Source organism: Nanorana parkeri, unplaced genomic scaffold (assembly GCF_000935625.1).
Source record: "Nanorana parkeri isolate BGI_ZX_2015 unplaced genomic scaffold, ASM93562v1 scaffold171, whole genome shotgun sequence".
In the NCBI taxonomy this organism is placed as follows: Eukaryota; Metazoa; Chordata; class Amphibia; order Anura; family Dicroglossidae; genus Nanorana; species Nanorana parkeri.
In genome coordinates this window covers 1646685-1660072 of record NW_017306439.1, presented here as the reverse complement: position 1 = coordinate 1660072, position 13388 = coordinate 1646685, and the positions used below count along the sequence as shown (strand labels likewise).

The window sequence follows — 13388 nt, the reverse complement described above, 5'->3', positions numbered from 1 at the left end:
TCCATTTTTTTAAACAGATTTTAATAAAAGATGACAATGCAGGAGCAATTGGAAAGCAGGGACAGAGTGTTGTCACCCTATAATAGGAAGTGCCTGAACAAGAAAAGAGCATTGTTACCCTATAACATGAATGGCCAGAACAAGGACAGAGCATTGTCACCCTATAACAGAAAGTGCCTGAACAAGGACAGAGCATTGTCACCCTATAACAGGAAGTGCCTGAACAAGGACAGAGCATTGTCACCCTATAACAGGAAGTGCCTGAACAAGGACAGAGCATTGTCACCCTATAACAGGAAGTGCCTGAACAAGGACAGAGCATTGTCATCCTATAACAGGAAGTGTCTGAACAAGGACAGAGCATTGTCACTGTATAACAGGAAGTGCCTGAACAAGGACAGAGCATTGTCACTGTATAACAGGAAGTGCCTGAACAAGGGCAGTGTTGTTACCCTATGACAGGAAGCGCCTGAACAAGGACAGAGCGTTGTCACTGTATAACAGGAAGTGCTTGAACAAGGAACAGAGCATTGTCACCCTATAACAGGAAGTGCTTGAACAAGGACAGAGCATTGTCACCCTATAACAGGAAGTGCCTGAACAAGGACAGAGCATTGTCACCCTATAACAGGAAGTGTCTGAACAAGGACAGAGCATTATCACCCTATAACAGGAAGTGTCTGAACAAGGACAGAGCATTATCACCCTATAACAGGAAGTGTCTGAACAAGGACAGAGCATTGTCACCTTATAACAGGAAGTTCCTGAACAAGGACAGAGCATTGTCACCCTAAACAGGAAGTATCTGAACAAGGACAGAGCTTTGTCACCCTATAACAGGAAGTGCCTGAACATGGACAGAGCGTTGTCACCCTATGACAGGAAGCGCCTGAACAAGGACAGACCATTGTCACCCTATAACAGGAAGTGCCTGAACTAGGACAGAGCGTTGTCACCTTATAACAGGAAGTGTCTGAACTAGGACAGAGCGTTGTCACCCTATAACAGGAAGTGCCTTAACAAGGACAGAGCGTTGTCACCCTATAACAGGAAGTGCCTGAACAAGGACCTCCATGGCAGGAGCTGATGGATACAATGGTGGCGGGATCTAATGATTTCTCTCCTTCAGCCTTGTTGAATCTCGCAGTGTGTGGTCACCGTTAGAATGTGAAGCTCCTCAATGGCTGACCTCTGTGTCATGGCTCTTCCAAGACCTCTGGTGGTATCAGTGAATCCGTAGCCATCCGATACAAGGTCAAAGGTCACCGGTACCTGGCTGATCGTTATACATTGCAACCTGTTGAGTTTTCCTATTGCCCGCTGGCCATTGATGTACTTGTATCAGCTTCCCCATAGGGGGACACTGTCCATGGGAAGGTGCCCCACACGTGTCAATGGCCCACCTCGTTACCCCATAGTAAGTGGTCTTACCTGAATCCCACAACCTGTGATGATGAAGATATCCGCTCTTTGATCCCATATAAGAAGGAGACACCCGTGCAGTATGAGGGCGATGACTTGTAGCCGTCCCGGTGCCTAGAGGAGTCCGAATGTGCTTATGACTGAACCGCCAATTCCTTCTAAGTCACCAGTTTCACTTTCATGGAGAAGTTACATTTGGTCTCAAGCTTCAGATTGGGAAATCGGCATCAAATCTATTATATAACAACACGGAACACCACACGTGTATGGAACATATAACATGCAGAACATACCAAGTCACCCATCTCACATGGCGCGACCTCTGGTGGTGGGGGACGTATACACTATATGGCCAAAAGATGATGACCACCTGACCGTCACACCTATAGGAGCTTGCTGGACATCCCAATCCAAAACCATGGCCATTGATATGGAGTTGCCCCCCTTCTTGGCTATACTATCTATTCTTCTATACATCCCATTCCAAAAATCATAGCCATTAATATTGAGGAGCCACCCCCCCACCATGGCCATTCATATGAAGTTGCCCCTTGTCCCTTTGGCCTCCATATCTATGTGAGCTTGCTGGACATCCCATTCCAAACTCATAGCCGTTAATATTGAGGAACCCCCCCCCCCCCCATGGTCATTCATATGGAGTTGTCCCCTTGGCCATCATTGCTATGTGAGCCTGCTGGACATCCCTTTCCTAAATCATAGCCATTAATATTGAGGGGAAACTCCAGGCGTGACAAACAAAGCCGTGACATCACCTCCCTATTGGACATTTGGTCAACCCTTCATGTTGAAGGTCCAGTAGGGAGAATTGATGACCAGTCATTCGCTTACTAGGGAAAAGTCAACATTTGACCCTGGGCTCCTAGGCTTCTGAGCTCCTGGGATCCTAGGCTCCTGCGCTGTTGGGATCCTAGTCCATAATGGATCTGCTGGAGACACTTAGAGAGGATCTTAATTTGGGTAGGTTGCATTGAAGTCCATCTGTCACCGGGTGTCCATTACTAAACCGATCTCATCACTGAAACATTTATACAGCATCATCAGGAGCCTAGAAGCCCAGGAGCATTGGAGTTCAAGATTCCAAGAGCTCAGGAGCCTAGAAGCCTAGGAGCATACTAGCCTAGGAGCTCAGGAGCCTAGAAGCCCAGGAGCATACTAGCCTAGGAGCTCAGGAGCCCAGGAGTTCAGAAGCAGAGGCTCCTAAACTCCTAGGCTCCTGAGCTGTTGGGATCCTGAGCTCCTAGGCTCCTGAACTTCTGAGCTCCTAGGCTCATATGCTCCTGGGCTTCTATGTTCCTGGGCTTCTAGGCTCCTGGACTCCCAGGCTCCTGAGCTCTAGGGCTCCTGTGCTCCTAGGCTCCTGAGCTTCTGAGCTCCTAGGCCCATATGCTCCTGGGCTTCTAGGTTCCTGGGCTTCTAGGCTCCTAGACTCCCAAGCTCCTGAGCTCTAGGGCTCCTGAGCTCCTGTGCTCCTAGGCTCCTGAAGATGCTGTATAAAGATTTCAGTGATGGGATGGGTTTAGTAATGGACACCCGGTGACAGATGGACTTCAATGCAACCTACCCAAATCAAGATCCTCTCTCTAAGTGTCTCCAGCAGAATTGGCGTCGGCGATACATTGTAGAAATACATATTTATGTAAATGTGGAGCCTTCAGTGAGTCCAATTAAAACTTTGGCGCCTATAACGGGGTGACAGCTGCCGGTGAAATATTCAGAACATCCTCCTTCTGTTTGTCGGCTGAGGATTTAGAACCCCCCACCCCATTTGCAGGACATGTCAATGTACAATGACCGGCATTCCATTCATTGGCTGGCCACCCACTCAGGAATAATTTAGCCCATCCACGAGCCCACAATATGAAATCCCACGTATGGAGGAAGGACACTTCTACGGTTCACTCAAGGGACACATGGAGACACCAAATATTCTTTAAAGGGACACTGAGCCGGATAAACTATTGTTGGCACCAAATAGTAGCTCAAAGGGATAGTCCATAACCGGTGTTGGGTTTTTTTTAGACCTGCAGTATACAGGAGGATGGTAAGGGAAAGTCCACAGCCCAAGCAGAGGGGGGGAAGAAGAACCCCGTGATTAGGGTAGTTAGGGGTGTTGGGGAAGGGGGGCATGGTGTGGGAAGTTTGCCCTATAGACCGGCATATCACATGAGGATGCCAAGGGGCAGTCCAAAACCGGAGCAGAGAGGGGGGCGGAGGTAAAGAAGTACCCAGCCAATCGTGTAGTTGTGGTGGGTCAGGGCAGGAGGGGGTGGGGTGGGAGGGTTGCCCTACAGGCCTGCATTATATGTGAGGGCGGTGAGGGAGAGTGCACAGCCAAAGTGGGGGGAGAAGAACCCCCCTGATTTATGTAGTTGGGGGGTCAGAGAAGGCGGAGGTGGGGTGCCCTATAGACCTGCATTATATGTGAGGGCGGTGAGGGAGAGTGCACAGCCAAAGTGGGGGGAGAAGAACCCCCCTGATTTATGTAGTTGGGGGGTCAGAGAAGGCGGAGGTGGGGTGCCCTATAGACCTGCATTATATATGAGGAGCTGGGGTGGTGGGTTGCTCTGTAGACCTGTATTATAGGTGAGGAGGCAGAGGGAGAGTCCACAGCCAAAGCGGGGGGGAGGGGGGGAACCCCACAATTCAGGTAGTTGGGGGGTCAGAGAAGGCGGAGGTGGGGTGCCCTATAGACCTGCATTATATATGAGGAGCTGGGGTGGTGGGTTGCTCTGTAGACCTGTATTATAGGTGAGGAGGCAGAGGGAGAGTCCACAGCCAAAGCGGGGGGGAGGGGGGGAACCCCACAATTCAGGTAGTTGGGGGGTCAGAGAAGGCGGAGGTGGGGTGCCCTATAGACCTGCATTATATGTGAGAATGGTGAGGAAGGGTCCACAGCTGGAGTGGAGGGGGGTGGGGAGAGAGAGTGTTGACAGCTGGGGGGGGGCATAAACCAGCAGTTAACCCTTGCAGTGCCGGGGGCATTCACTTTCCATTCCCCTGCGGCTGTCCTTGCAGGCCGCCATACGCGCGCACGGCGTGAAACTTTCGCTGGAAGCTGTTGACATGGTAAACCACAACATCTATGTTTAGAGATTCTGGGCCGGACCGATAACGATGGAAGAGGATGCGGATCCCGCTGACGCCGCACAACAAAGGAGCCGCATGGCGGTATCTTCTGCCGGGTGGGGGCGACAGTTGCGCAATCCCTCGCGGGCAATTTCTGCTTTCTTGTCGTTTATCGTAAAGCTGCTCCGAAGACGGCGGAATATCATTCGGGAGAGACGAGGAATTCCACTTTGTCACAGGAAACGTGTCGGGAAGATATGGAATTCAATGTACAGCGGACGCTCCCCGAGAGATACTTTATATCTATTTTCGGAACATGTCGCCGCATTCTTTGCGCAACGCGCACGTGGCTCGGGCGTTACATCCCGCTGCCTGTCACAACAGCAACTGTATCATTAAAAAGCCGTCCTTGAGCTCCAGTCTGTGACTTTGCCTAGGCTGTGATGATGCCATCAGTCTGCTGCAGGCATTCAGAAGATTAAGTGTCAGCTTTAATCTTTGAGGCGTAGTGCCAGCCACTGTAACCCCGCCCTCCTAGGCACTGCCCTACCTGGGACAGGAAGTGAGGGGAGATTACCCCAATGGGGACACAGCAGGAACATTTCTCACTTCCGTTTCAATTTACTGGTATCCCCGAGGACAGCGATATGAACCCGGCGGAGGTTCTCCATGTAGAACTAAGGAATGTTTCTGTTTTCCTTTCCCCGTATTGTACTCACGAGGAACATGAACCCAAATCTGAGCTGGCAGTGAGATTATTCGGCGTCACCGTCCTCCCCACGCAGCCATTGTTGCCGTCACAATGCTCCCACGTTCCAGCGGCGTGTCAGTAATCCCACCGGTCTATTCAGACATGAATGGTGCAAAGCGTTAAAGGAGAAGTCTTCTGTTCATTGTACACAGACGTGGCCGGCAGAGTGTGGTCACCTGACCTTCACACCTACTATATGGCCGGCAGAGTGTGGTCACCTGACCATCACACCTACTATATGGCCGGCAGAGTGTGGTCACCTGACCTTCAGACCTACTAAATGGCCGGCAGAGTGTGGTCACCTGACCATCACACCTACTATATGGCCGACAGAGTGTGGTCACCTGACCTTCACACCTACTATATGACCAACAGAGTGTGGTCACCTGACCTTCACACCTGCTATATGACCAACAGAGTGTGGACACCTGACCATCACACCTACTATATGGCCGACAGAGTGTGGTCACCTGACCATCACACCTACTATATGGCCAGCAGAGTGTGGTCACCTGACCATCACACCTACTATATGGCCAACTGTAACGGCCGCCGCCGTCAGCTCTAGCAGGGACCAGTGACGCCGCAGCCAGCTGCTTCTTCTCTCGGCCGCTCTCGTTCCATGGTGGAGTGCACGCTCGTCACTTCCGGTTCGCGGGCCGGCTGCGTTCCACCGTGGAACGCGGAAGTGCGCCGTTGCGTGCCGCGGCTCCTCCTCCTCTCCATAGCCCTATATAAACGCCCAGACGAGACAGCATGGCGTTCCACTATTGAGCCAGAACGCCTGCTGTCTCCTGGGACCCTCCATAACCACCAGCCTGTGCCTTCCAGCCACGCACCTACGGACCGGACTCCCAAAGGACCCCACAGCTCCTTCCATCTACTCCTCCACCACAACCGCAAATACTCTGTGCATCTGCACACCTGCCATAGATACTGAATGCCATTGTGGACTTGCATATAATGCCTTACTACTAGCTGGAGCCTCATTTATAGCCTGTATTGCTTTTGGTGCTCTCTCCCTGACCTGTACTCAGTAAACTCCTAAATTGATCTCTGGTGCTTACGGGGAGGGCTTATGAAGGAATAACCCCCTCTGAACCACATATTTGTTATTTTGAGGCTGTGATGCTTGAAACCCTAACTCTCCCTTAAGACTGAGAGTGAAATCAGGGTTCCCGCCTGAGAACCCTGGGGGTTTGTGGATCGCAGTTGCGATCCACAAACCCCAAATCACTGACAGGCGTGACACCAACAGAGTGTGGACACCTGACCATCACACCTACTATATGACCAACAGAGTGTGGTCACCTGACCATCACACCTACTATATGGCCAACAGAGTGTGGACACCCGACCATCATACCTACTATATGGCCAACAGAGTGTGGACACCCGACCATCATACCTACTATATGGCCCACAGAGTGTGGACCCCGGACCATCATACCTACTATATGGCCCACAGAGTGTGGTCACCTGACCTTCAGACCTAGTATATGACCAACAGAGTGTGGACACCGGACCATCACGCCTAGTATATGGCCAACAGAGTGTAGACACCCGACCATCACACCAACTATATGGTAGTACAGGTGTTCTGTTGTCCTTTCATAGGGTGGCAACGCTGCTCATTTATCGATACAGTATGAGTGAGCATTGTTACCCTAGGTTTGCCATCATTGCCAATGTTTTTGCTGCACTCCCTGTATGTCCTCAGTCTTCTGGATTGAGTCACAATGAGCATGTGCCCAGACGAGACAGCATGGCGTTCCACTATTGAGCCAGAACGCCTGCTGTCTCCTGGGACCCTCCATAACCACCAGCCTGTGCCTTCCAGCCACGCACCTACGGACCGGACTCCCAAAGGACCCCACAGCTCCTTCCATCTACTCCTCCACCACAACCGCAAATACTCTGTGCATCTGCACACCTGCCATAGATACTGAATGCCATTGTGGACTTGCATATAATGCCTTACTACTAGCTGGAGCCTCATTTATAGCCTGTATTGCTTTTGGTGCTCTCTCCCTGACCTGTACTCAGTAAACTCCTAAATTGATCTCTGGTGCTTACGGGGAGGGCTTATGAAGGAATAACCCCCTCTGAACCACATATTTGTTATTTTGAGGCTGTGATGCTTGAAACCCTAACTCTCCCTTAAGACTGAGAGTGAAATCAGGGTTCCCGCCTGAGAACCCTGGGGGTTTGTGGATCGCAGTTGCGATCCACAAACCCCAAATCACTGACAGGCGTGACACCAACAGAGTGTGGACACCTGACCATCACACCTACTATATGACCAACAGAGTGTGGTCACCTGACCATCACACCTACTATATGACCAACAGAGTGTGGACACCCGACCATCACACCTACTATATGACCAACAGAGTGTGGACACCCGACCATCACACCAACTATATGGCCGACAGAGTGTGGACACCCGACCATCACACCTACTATATGGCCGACAGAGTGTGGACACCTGACCATCACACCTACTATATGGCCAACAGAGTGTGGACACCCGACCATCATACCTACTATATGGCCAACAGAGTGTGGACACCCGACCATCATACCTACTATATGGCCCACAGAGTGTGGACCCCGGACCATCATACCTACTATATGGCCCACAGAGTGTGGTCACCTGACCTTCAGACCTAGTATATGACCAACAGAGTGTGGACACCGGACCATCACGCCTAGTATATGGCCAACAGAGTGTAGACACCCGACCATCACACCAACTATATGGTAGTACAGGTGTTCTGTTGTCCTTTCATAGGGTGGCAACGCTGCTCATTTATCGATACAGTATGAGTGAGCATTGTTACCCTAGGTTTGCCATCATTGCCAATGTTTTTGCTGCACTCCCTGTATGTCCTCAGTCTTCTGGATTGAGTCACAATGAGCATGATTCAAGCTGGAAGACTGAGGACATCCAGTGGTGAAGAAAGGGTACTGCAAGTGACAGCTCCGTAGTAACTATAACAGGTAAATCGCTTTTTTTTATTTACTATTTTTTAACACTGCCTAGGGGAGCCTAAAAATAAAAAAAGACCCCCATCTACATATTCTCGGTGCACTTATGTACTAAATCACCCCCACCCCCAATATAAGATGTCAGTGGGCCGAGGCTGGTCTGTACCATGTGACAAACCTGGCTGTGAGGGCAAAACTGCGCATGCCTCAACCTCGCATCTCGGGTACGGGCCAAGTGGCTTGCACTCTGCAGCCCAGCGTTAACATGTACGTGGTTGCCATGGACACGCAAACGCTCGGGTAGTGACGTATTAACTGAGCGGCAGGAGCGGAAGTTGATCCTGGTCGCGGAGCGGTGACGTGCTTGGATCAGACTCCACGTCACAACACACACAGAGACGGAAAGGAACCGGAGACATGGCGGAGAACGGGGAAAGCCAGGAGGAGGACGGGACGCGGCTGGTGAGAGCTCTGTACACTGTGAATAGATTGTATGTAATGGAACCTAGGGGCTGATGTAGTCTTATACTGCGTGACAGCTGTGCAGGCGCCATTAAAGAGACCCTGTCACCTATTCAGGAAAGAATGACAGGTTCTCTTTAGAGAGACTTTATCACCATGGCCATGCAGGTGGGGAGAATTCCTGATACTTCCAGGTATGGGGAATCATGTGACCTCCTCCCCTGTGACAGGGTCTTGAAAACAATCGCTAGGCCCAAGTGCCGTCACATGACCAGGACATTGACATCAGTGCTCCCCTGGGTGGGCGATGCTGCTGGGAGAGAAAGGAAGTCCTGTGATTTCCTGAAGTCGTCACTATGAGATTCCTTCTGACAGCTCTGATTGGCCCAGTGCTGTCACATGGAGTCACATGCTCCTACATACCCAGAAGTATGGGGTGATTGATTTATCTCCAAGCACAGGACAACTGGCCGAGGGTATACATCCAACATGGATGCACCCCCAACTTGCAACACAGACTGTCCCTGGGTGTACCCCCAACATGCAACATGGCCCGGCCCAGGGTACGCTTCTAGACGTGCAACACGGACCGGCCCAGGGTACGCTTCTAGACGTGCAACACGGACCGGCCCAGGGTACGCTTCTAGACGTGCAACACGGACCGGCCCAGGGTACGCCTCTAGACGTGCAACACGGACCGGCCCAGGGTACGCCTCTAGACGTGCAACACTGGGCGTGCAACACGGACCGGCCCAGGGTACCCCTCTGGGCGTGCAACACGGACCGGCCCAGGGTACCCCTCTGGGCGTGCAACACGGACCGGCCCAGGGTACCCCTCTGGGCGTGCAACACGGACCGGCCCAGGGTACCCCTCTGGGCGTGCAACAAGGACCGGCCCAGGGTACGCCTCACATGCAACATGGACTGGCCTGGAGATGCCTACATTTGACTCAGTATCAGTCTCTTGCAATCCATTGTACAGAAGCACACAGACTGAACAGGGGGAGGGGTAACATTGTGTTATATACTGTATGTTGACCAGGAACATGCTGATGGGAAAGGAGAGCAGAGGGATGACCTCATCAGTACGTCACCACTGTTCACTGTTGAAATACAGGCTGGGGGCCGACAGGTTATTTCCATGTATTGCTTAACTGCAGCTGTGAAAAGTCAGTTCACCTGCCTGGCTGTGCTGTGTGGCAGAGCTGTGTAACTCTCAGGACTGGGTGGACAGATATACAAATCCTTTGACAGGTAGAACGGCTCCTGTATGTCAGTGATGTATCTCGCTGGTTGTCCGGAGTTCAGCCTTTAACATCAATTATTCTGCTCAAATGTTCCAGAAACAAGATTATATGATTGTTTGTTGTCCTTCAGTTTGCAGGATTGTCCGATGTGTCCATATCCGGAGACATTCCCGTGGAGGGAGAGATCACAGTGCCCATGGCCTCCCAGTCCCCGGACGACGATCTGTCTACATTGGACGAACCCGTAAAAGATACAATTGTACGTAAGACACAAACAAGCCGAGAAATGACTTAAAGGACAAGTGCGCTTTAAGACAAAGTATGCTTCTTCTTTCTGCCCCCTCCACTGGACCTGAATGATCCGCTCCTCCCTCCCCTCGACCTGAATGATCCGCTCCTCCCTCCCCTCGACCTGAATCCTCCCCCTCGACCCGAATGATCCTCTCCTCCCTTCTTCCCCTCGACCCGAATGATCCTCTCTTCTTCCCCTCGACCCGAATGCTCCGCTCCTCCCTCGACCTGAATGATCCGCTCCACCCTCCCCTTGACCGAAATGCTCCGCTCCTCCCCTCGACCCGAATGCTCCGCTCCTCCTCCCTTCCTCCCCCTGATCCGTGCTTGCCGAGATCTCATGGGCACAGTTTCACTGTTTACATCCGCAGTGCTCCCTCTGCTGGCCGCACCTTCACATTACAGCTCCTTAGACTTGACACTGTGGGGCTGTATTCCAGCAGGGGGATAGACATAGCAGTAAAGGGAGACCTGCAGAGCAGTGGCCCTTGGATCTTGGTAAGTACAGATCTGCGGTGAGCTAGGGTCATTTTAGACAGGTGTGGGGCAAAAAGGATAAGTGCACTTTGTCTAAAAGTGCAAAAGTTTAAATTTTTATAAATCGCTAAACACACGAAAAACGCCTACATACCAGAGCGGAGCATACCGTCCTCGATCTTGTGTTAGACCTTCGATTGCCATCATGTGTTTGCATTTTGAAGGTTACGCTGTGCCAGTTCTGCGTGTGTGCTGATTATACAGCTTGATAAAAACATATCAGATTGTCTTTGTTAGTTTGTCTTCTTTGTAGTGTAACGATGGAATATTTGCTGGTCAGTGCCCCAACACGTGATTTTATGACTTCTTTTCAGATGCGGGACCTGAAAGCTGTGGGGAAAAAGTTTTTCCACGTCATGTACCCTAAGAAGAGCACAGCCCTCCTGAGAGACTGTGAGTATACAGAAGCAGCGCGTGCAATCAAAGGAAGGTTGTAGTGGCATCTGCAAACTAGATAATGGACTACCCTGGGGTGACCTGTGTTGTCACAGTGTGTATTTAACCTCATCTGCTATCACATGGGGGGGCTTGTAAGCCCCCCCATGTGATAGCAGTCAAAAGTAAAAAAAAGTTTTTTAAAATTAAATCTAAACACACGTCGGGTGCGTCTACATATGAAAACGACGAACGCGCTACACATGTTGGGTATCGCCGCGCACGCCGGAGTGAGAGCATTAATTTTAGGGCCAGTATTTTGGGGTATCTCTAAATTGATGACCTGTGGGGGCTTTTAAAGCATCTTCTACGGACTTTTTGGGGTACTGCAGTTTTTCGCCGTTTCACGGACGCACGCAATTTGTAACCTGGGCATGTTGGGTATCGTTTTACTCGTTGTAACCTCATCTTTTATATTGAATGGGTATTTTGTTGTGTTTTGGGGCATTTAATAAACTTTTTCACTAAATGTTGGGGTTTAATAAGGAGTTGCGCTAATAGTGCGCAACATAAAAATTTGCAACTACCACCATTTTATTCTATAGGGTCTTGGCATTCATAAAATATATAATGTTTGGGGGGTTCTAAGTCATTTTCAGGCCTAAAATGTGGAATATAACATGGGTGCAAAAAATGGAAAAAAAGGCCTCAGTCCAGAAGGGGTTAATATTTTTATATTGCGGGGGGGCGGCTTGAAACTTTGAAACTGCACGAGACAGGGACACCCAGGACAGTCCATGCAGGTTTGTCCTGCTCTTCATTCAGCAAGGAAGCACACAAACATCTCATCAATGTAGGAGGGCATTGTACAGCAAGTCTATAGCATTACACAGGACTTGCCCAAACCACTGACTAACAGGGTGCCCTCAAATGGGTTCCCCACCACAAATAGGCAGCTCTAGTTCCGTTTTAGTGTTTCGCCAGCAGTCAGCCTTTTCACTCAGCAGCAGGCTCTCCCACAGCTTAGAGCAGGGGTGCCCACAATTTTTTGTGTTAAGATCTACTTTTCAAATGACGAGCTACACGAGATCTACCAAAGTTCCCATTTTACTTTAAGAGGTTAACTGTCTTGGGCCCTCGGATGGGTGTTTGTGACTGTAGATTTGTGTTGGTTGACAGTCAGTTAACCTCTGTCAGTGGTTGATGTTTACTTTGTTCTCTTTCAGGGGATTTATGGGGCCCTCTCGTGCTCTGTGTCTCACTTGCACTGTAAGTACTTTGCCACCAAATGTAATGTTGAGCGTGAGTGGTTTTCTTTCAGCACTTTTGTTTTCATTGAAGTGATTGCTTAGCTTGACTTTTTCAGTAACTTTAAAGAAGAAGTCTCACCATCATTTCCAAATCATTGTCCGATTCCCCAGGGGACCAAGTGCATGGGGCACTTGGTTCCATTCTGATCCATGGGCGCATTGTGCAATAATCTCCTGGCTGTCGGCTCCATCCCAGATACAAGCCCAATGTATGTGTGTTCCTATGGAGGAGCTACAGCACAGAAGAGCACTGTAACCACTGCCCTCTGTCCTTGGCATGCAGAAATAATCTGCTGTGAGCGTGTGCCCATCATGGCGCCAACCCAACGGGGCGTGCGAGTTAGGCCAGGATTGGAGACAGTGGTACAGCGCTCCTGTAGAGTGATGCTCTTTTAAAGCTGTTCACTGCTGCCAACAATCCTCTGCATGTGTTCCCCTTTGAATACATACACAGGAGTGTCAGGCTGACCGGTCACCCTCCCTCTGCTGTGGTGAATGATGGTTCTCCTCTTCAGCTCGTTCCTGCTGCCAGAGATGAGCGCCGTCACTCCTGCCACCTTCCGGTTAAGCAGCGTGGACGAACAGCAGTCGGAGTGGCGTGATGTTGGCCCCCTGGCTTTCTGATTGGCTGGGAAGCCGGCTCCATGCTCCCTTGTCACTTGGTGACGAGGAAGCATGGAGCCGGTTTCCTGGCCAATCGGGTAGTAATGATTTGCCACCCAGCTTCCTGATTGGTTGGAAAGCTGGCCAATCAAGACGCTGGGTGGCGAGTCATTACCTGGCCCCCAGCTTCCTGATTGGCTGGGAAGCTAGCTTCATACTCCTTCGTCACCGGGGATCGTGGAGCTTGCTTCCCGGCCAATCAGTAACCCACCCCCTGGCTTCCTGATTGGCCGTGAAGTCAGCTTCATGCTC

General features: G+C 50.8%; 1 protein-coding gene across 1 annotated transcript in view; it reads left to right on the top strand.

The window, feature by feature from the left end:
* The first annotated feature begins 8591 nt into the window (after positions 1-8591).
* The window catches only part of YIPF6 (Yip1 domain family member 6), a 6588-nt gene continuing 1791 nt past the window's right edge, over positions 8592-13388 (top strand). Inside the window, exons 1-4 of the mRNA XM_018554747.1 lie at positions 8592-8713; positions 10091-10219; positions 11103-11181; positions 12390-12432. Of these exons, the coding sequence (XP_018410249.1) occupies positions 8669-8713; positions 10091-10219; positions 11103-11181; positions 12390-12432 (296 nt within the window). The 5' untranslated portion in view covers positions 8592-8668. The remainder of the gene's footprint in view (positions 8714-10090; positions 10220-11102; positions 11182-12389; positions 12433-13388) is intronic.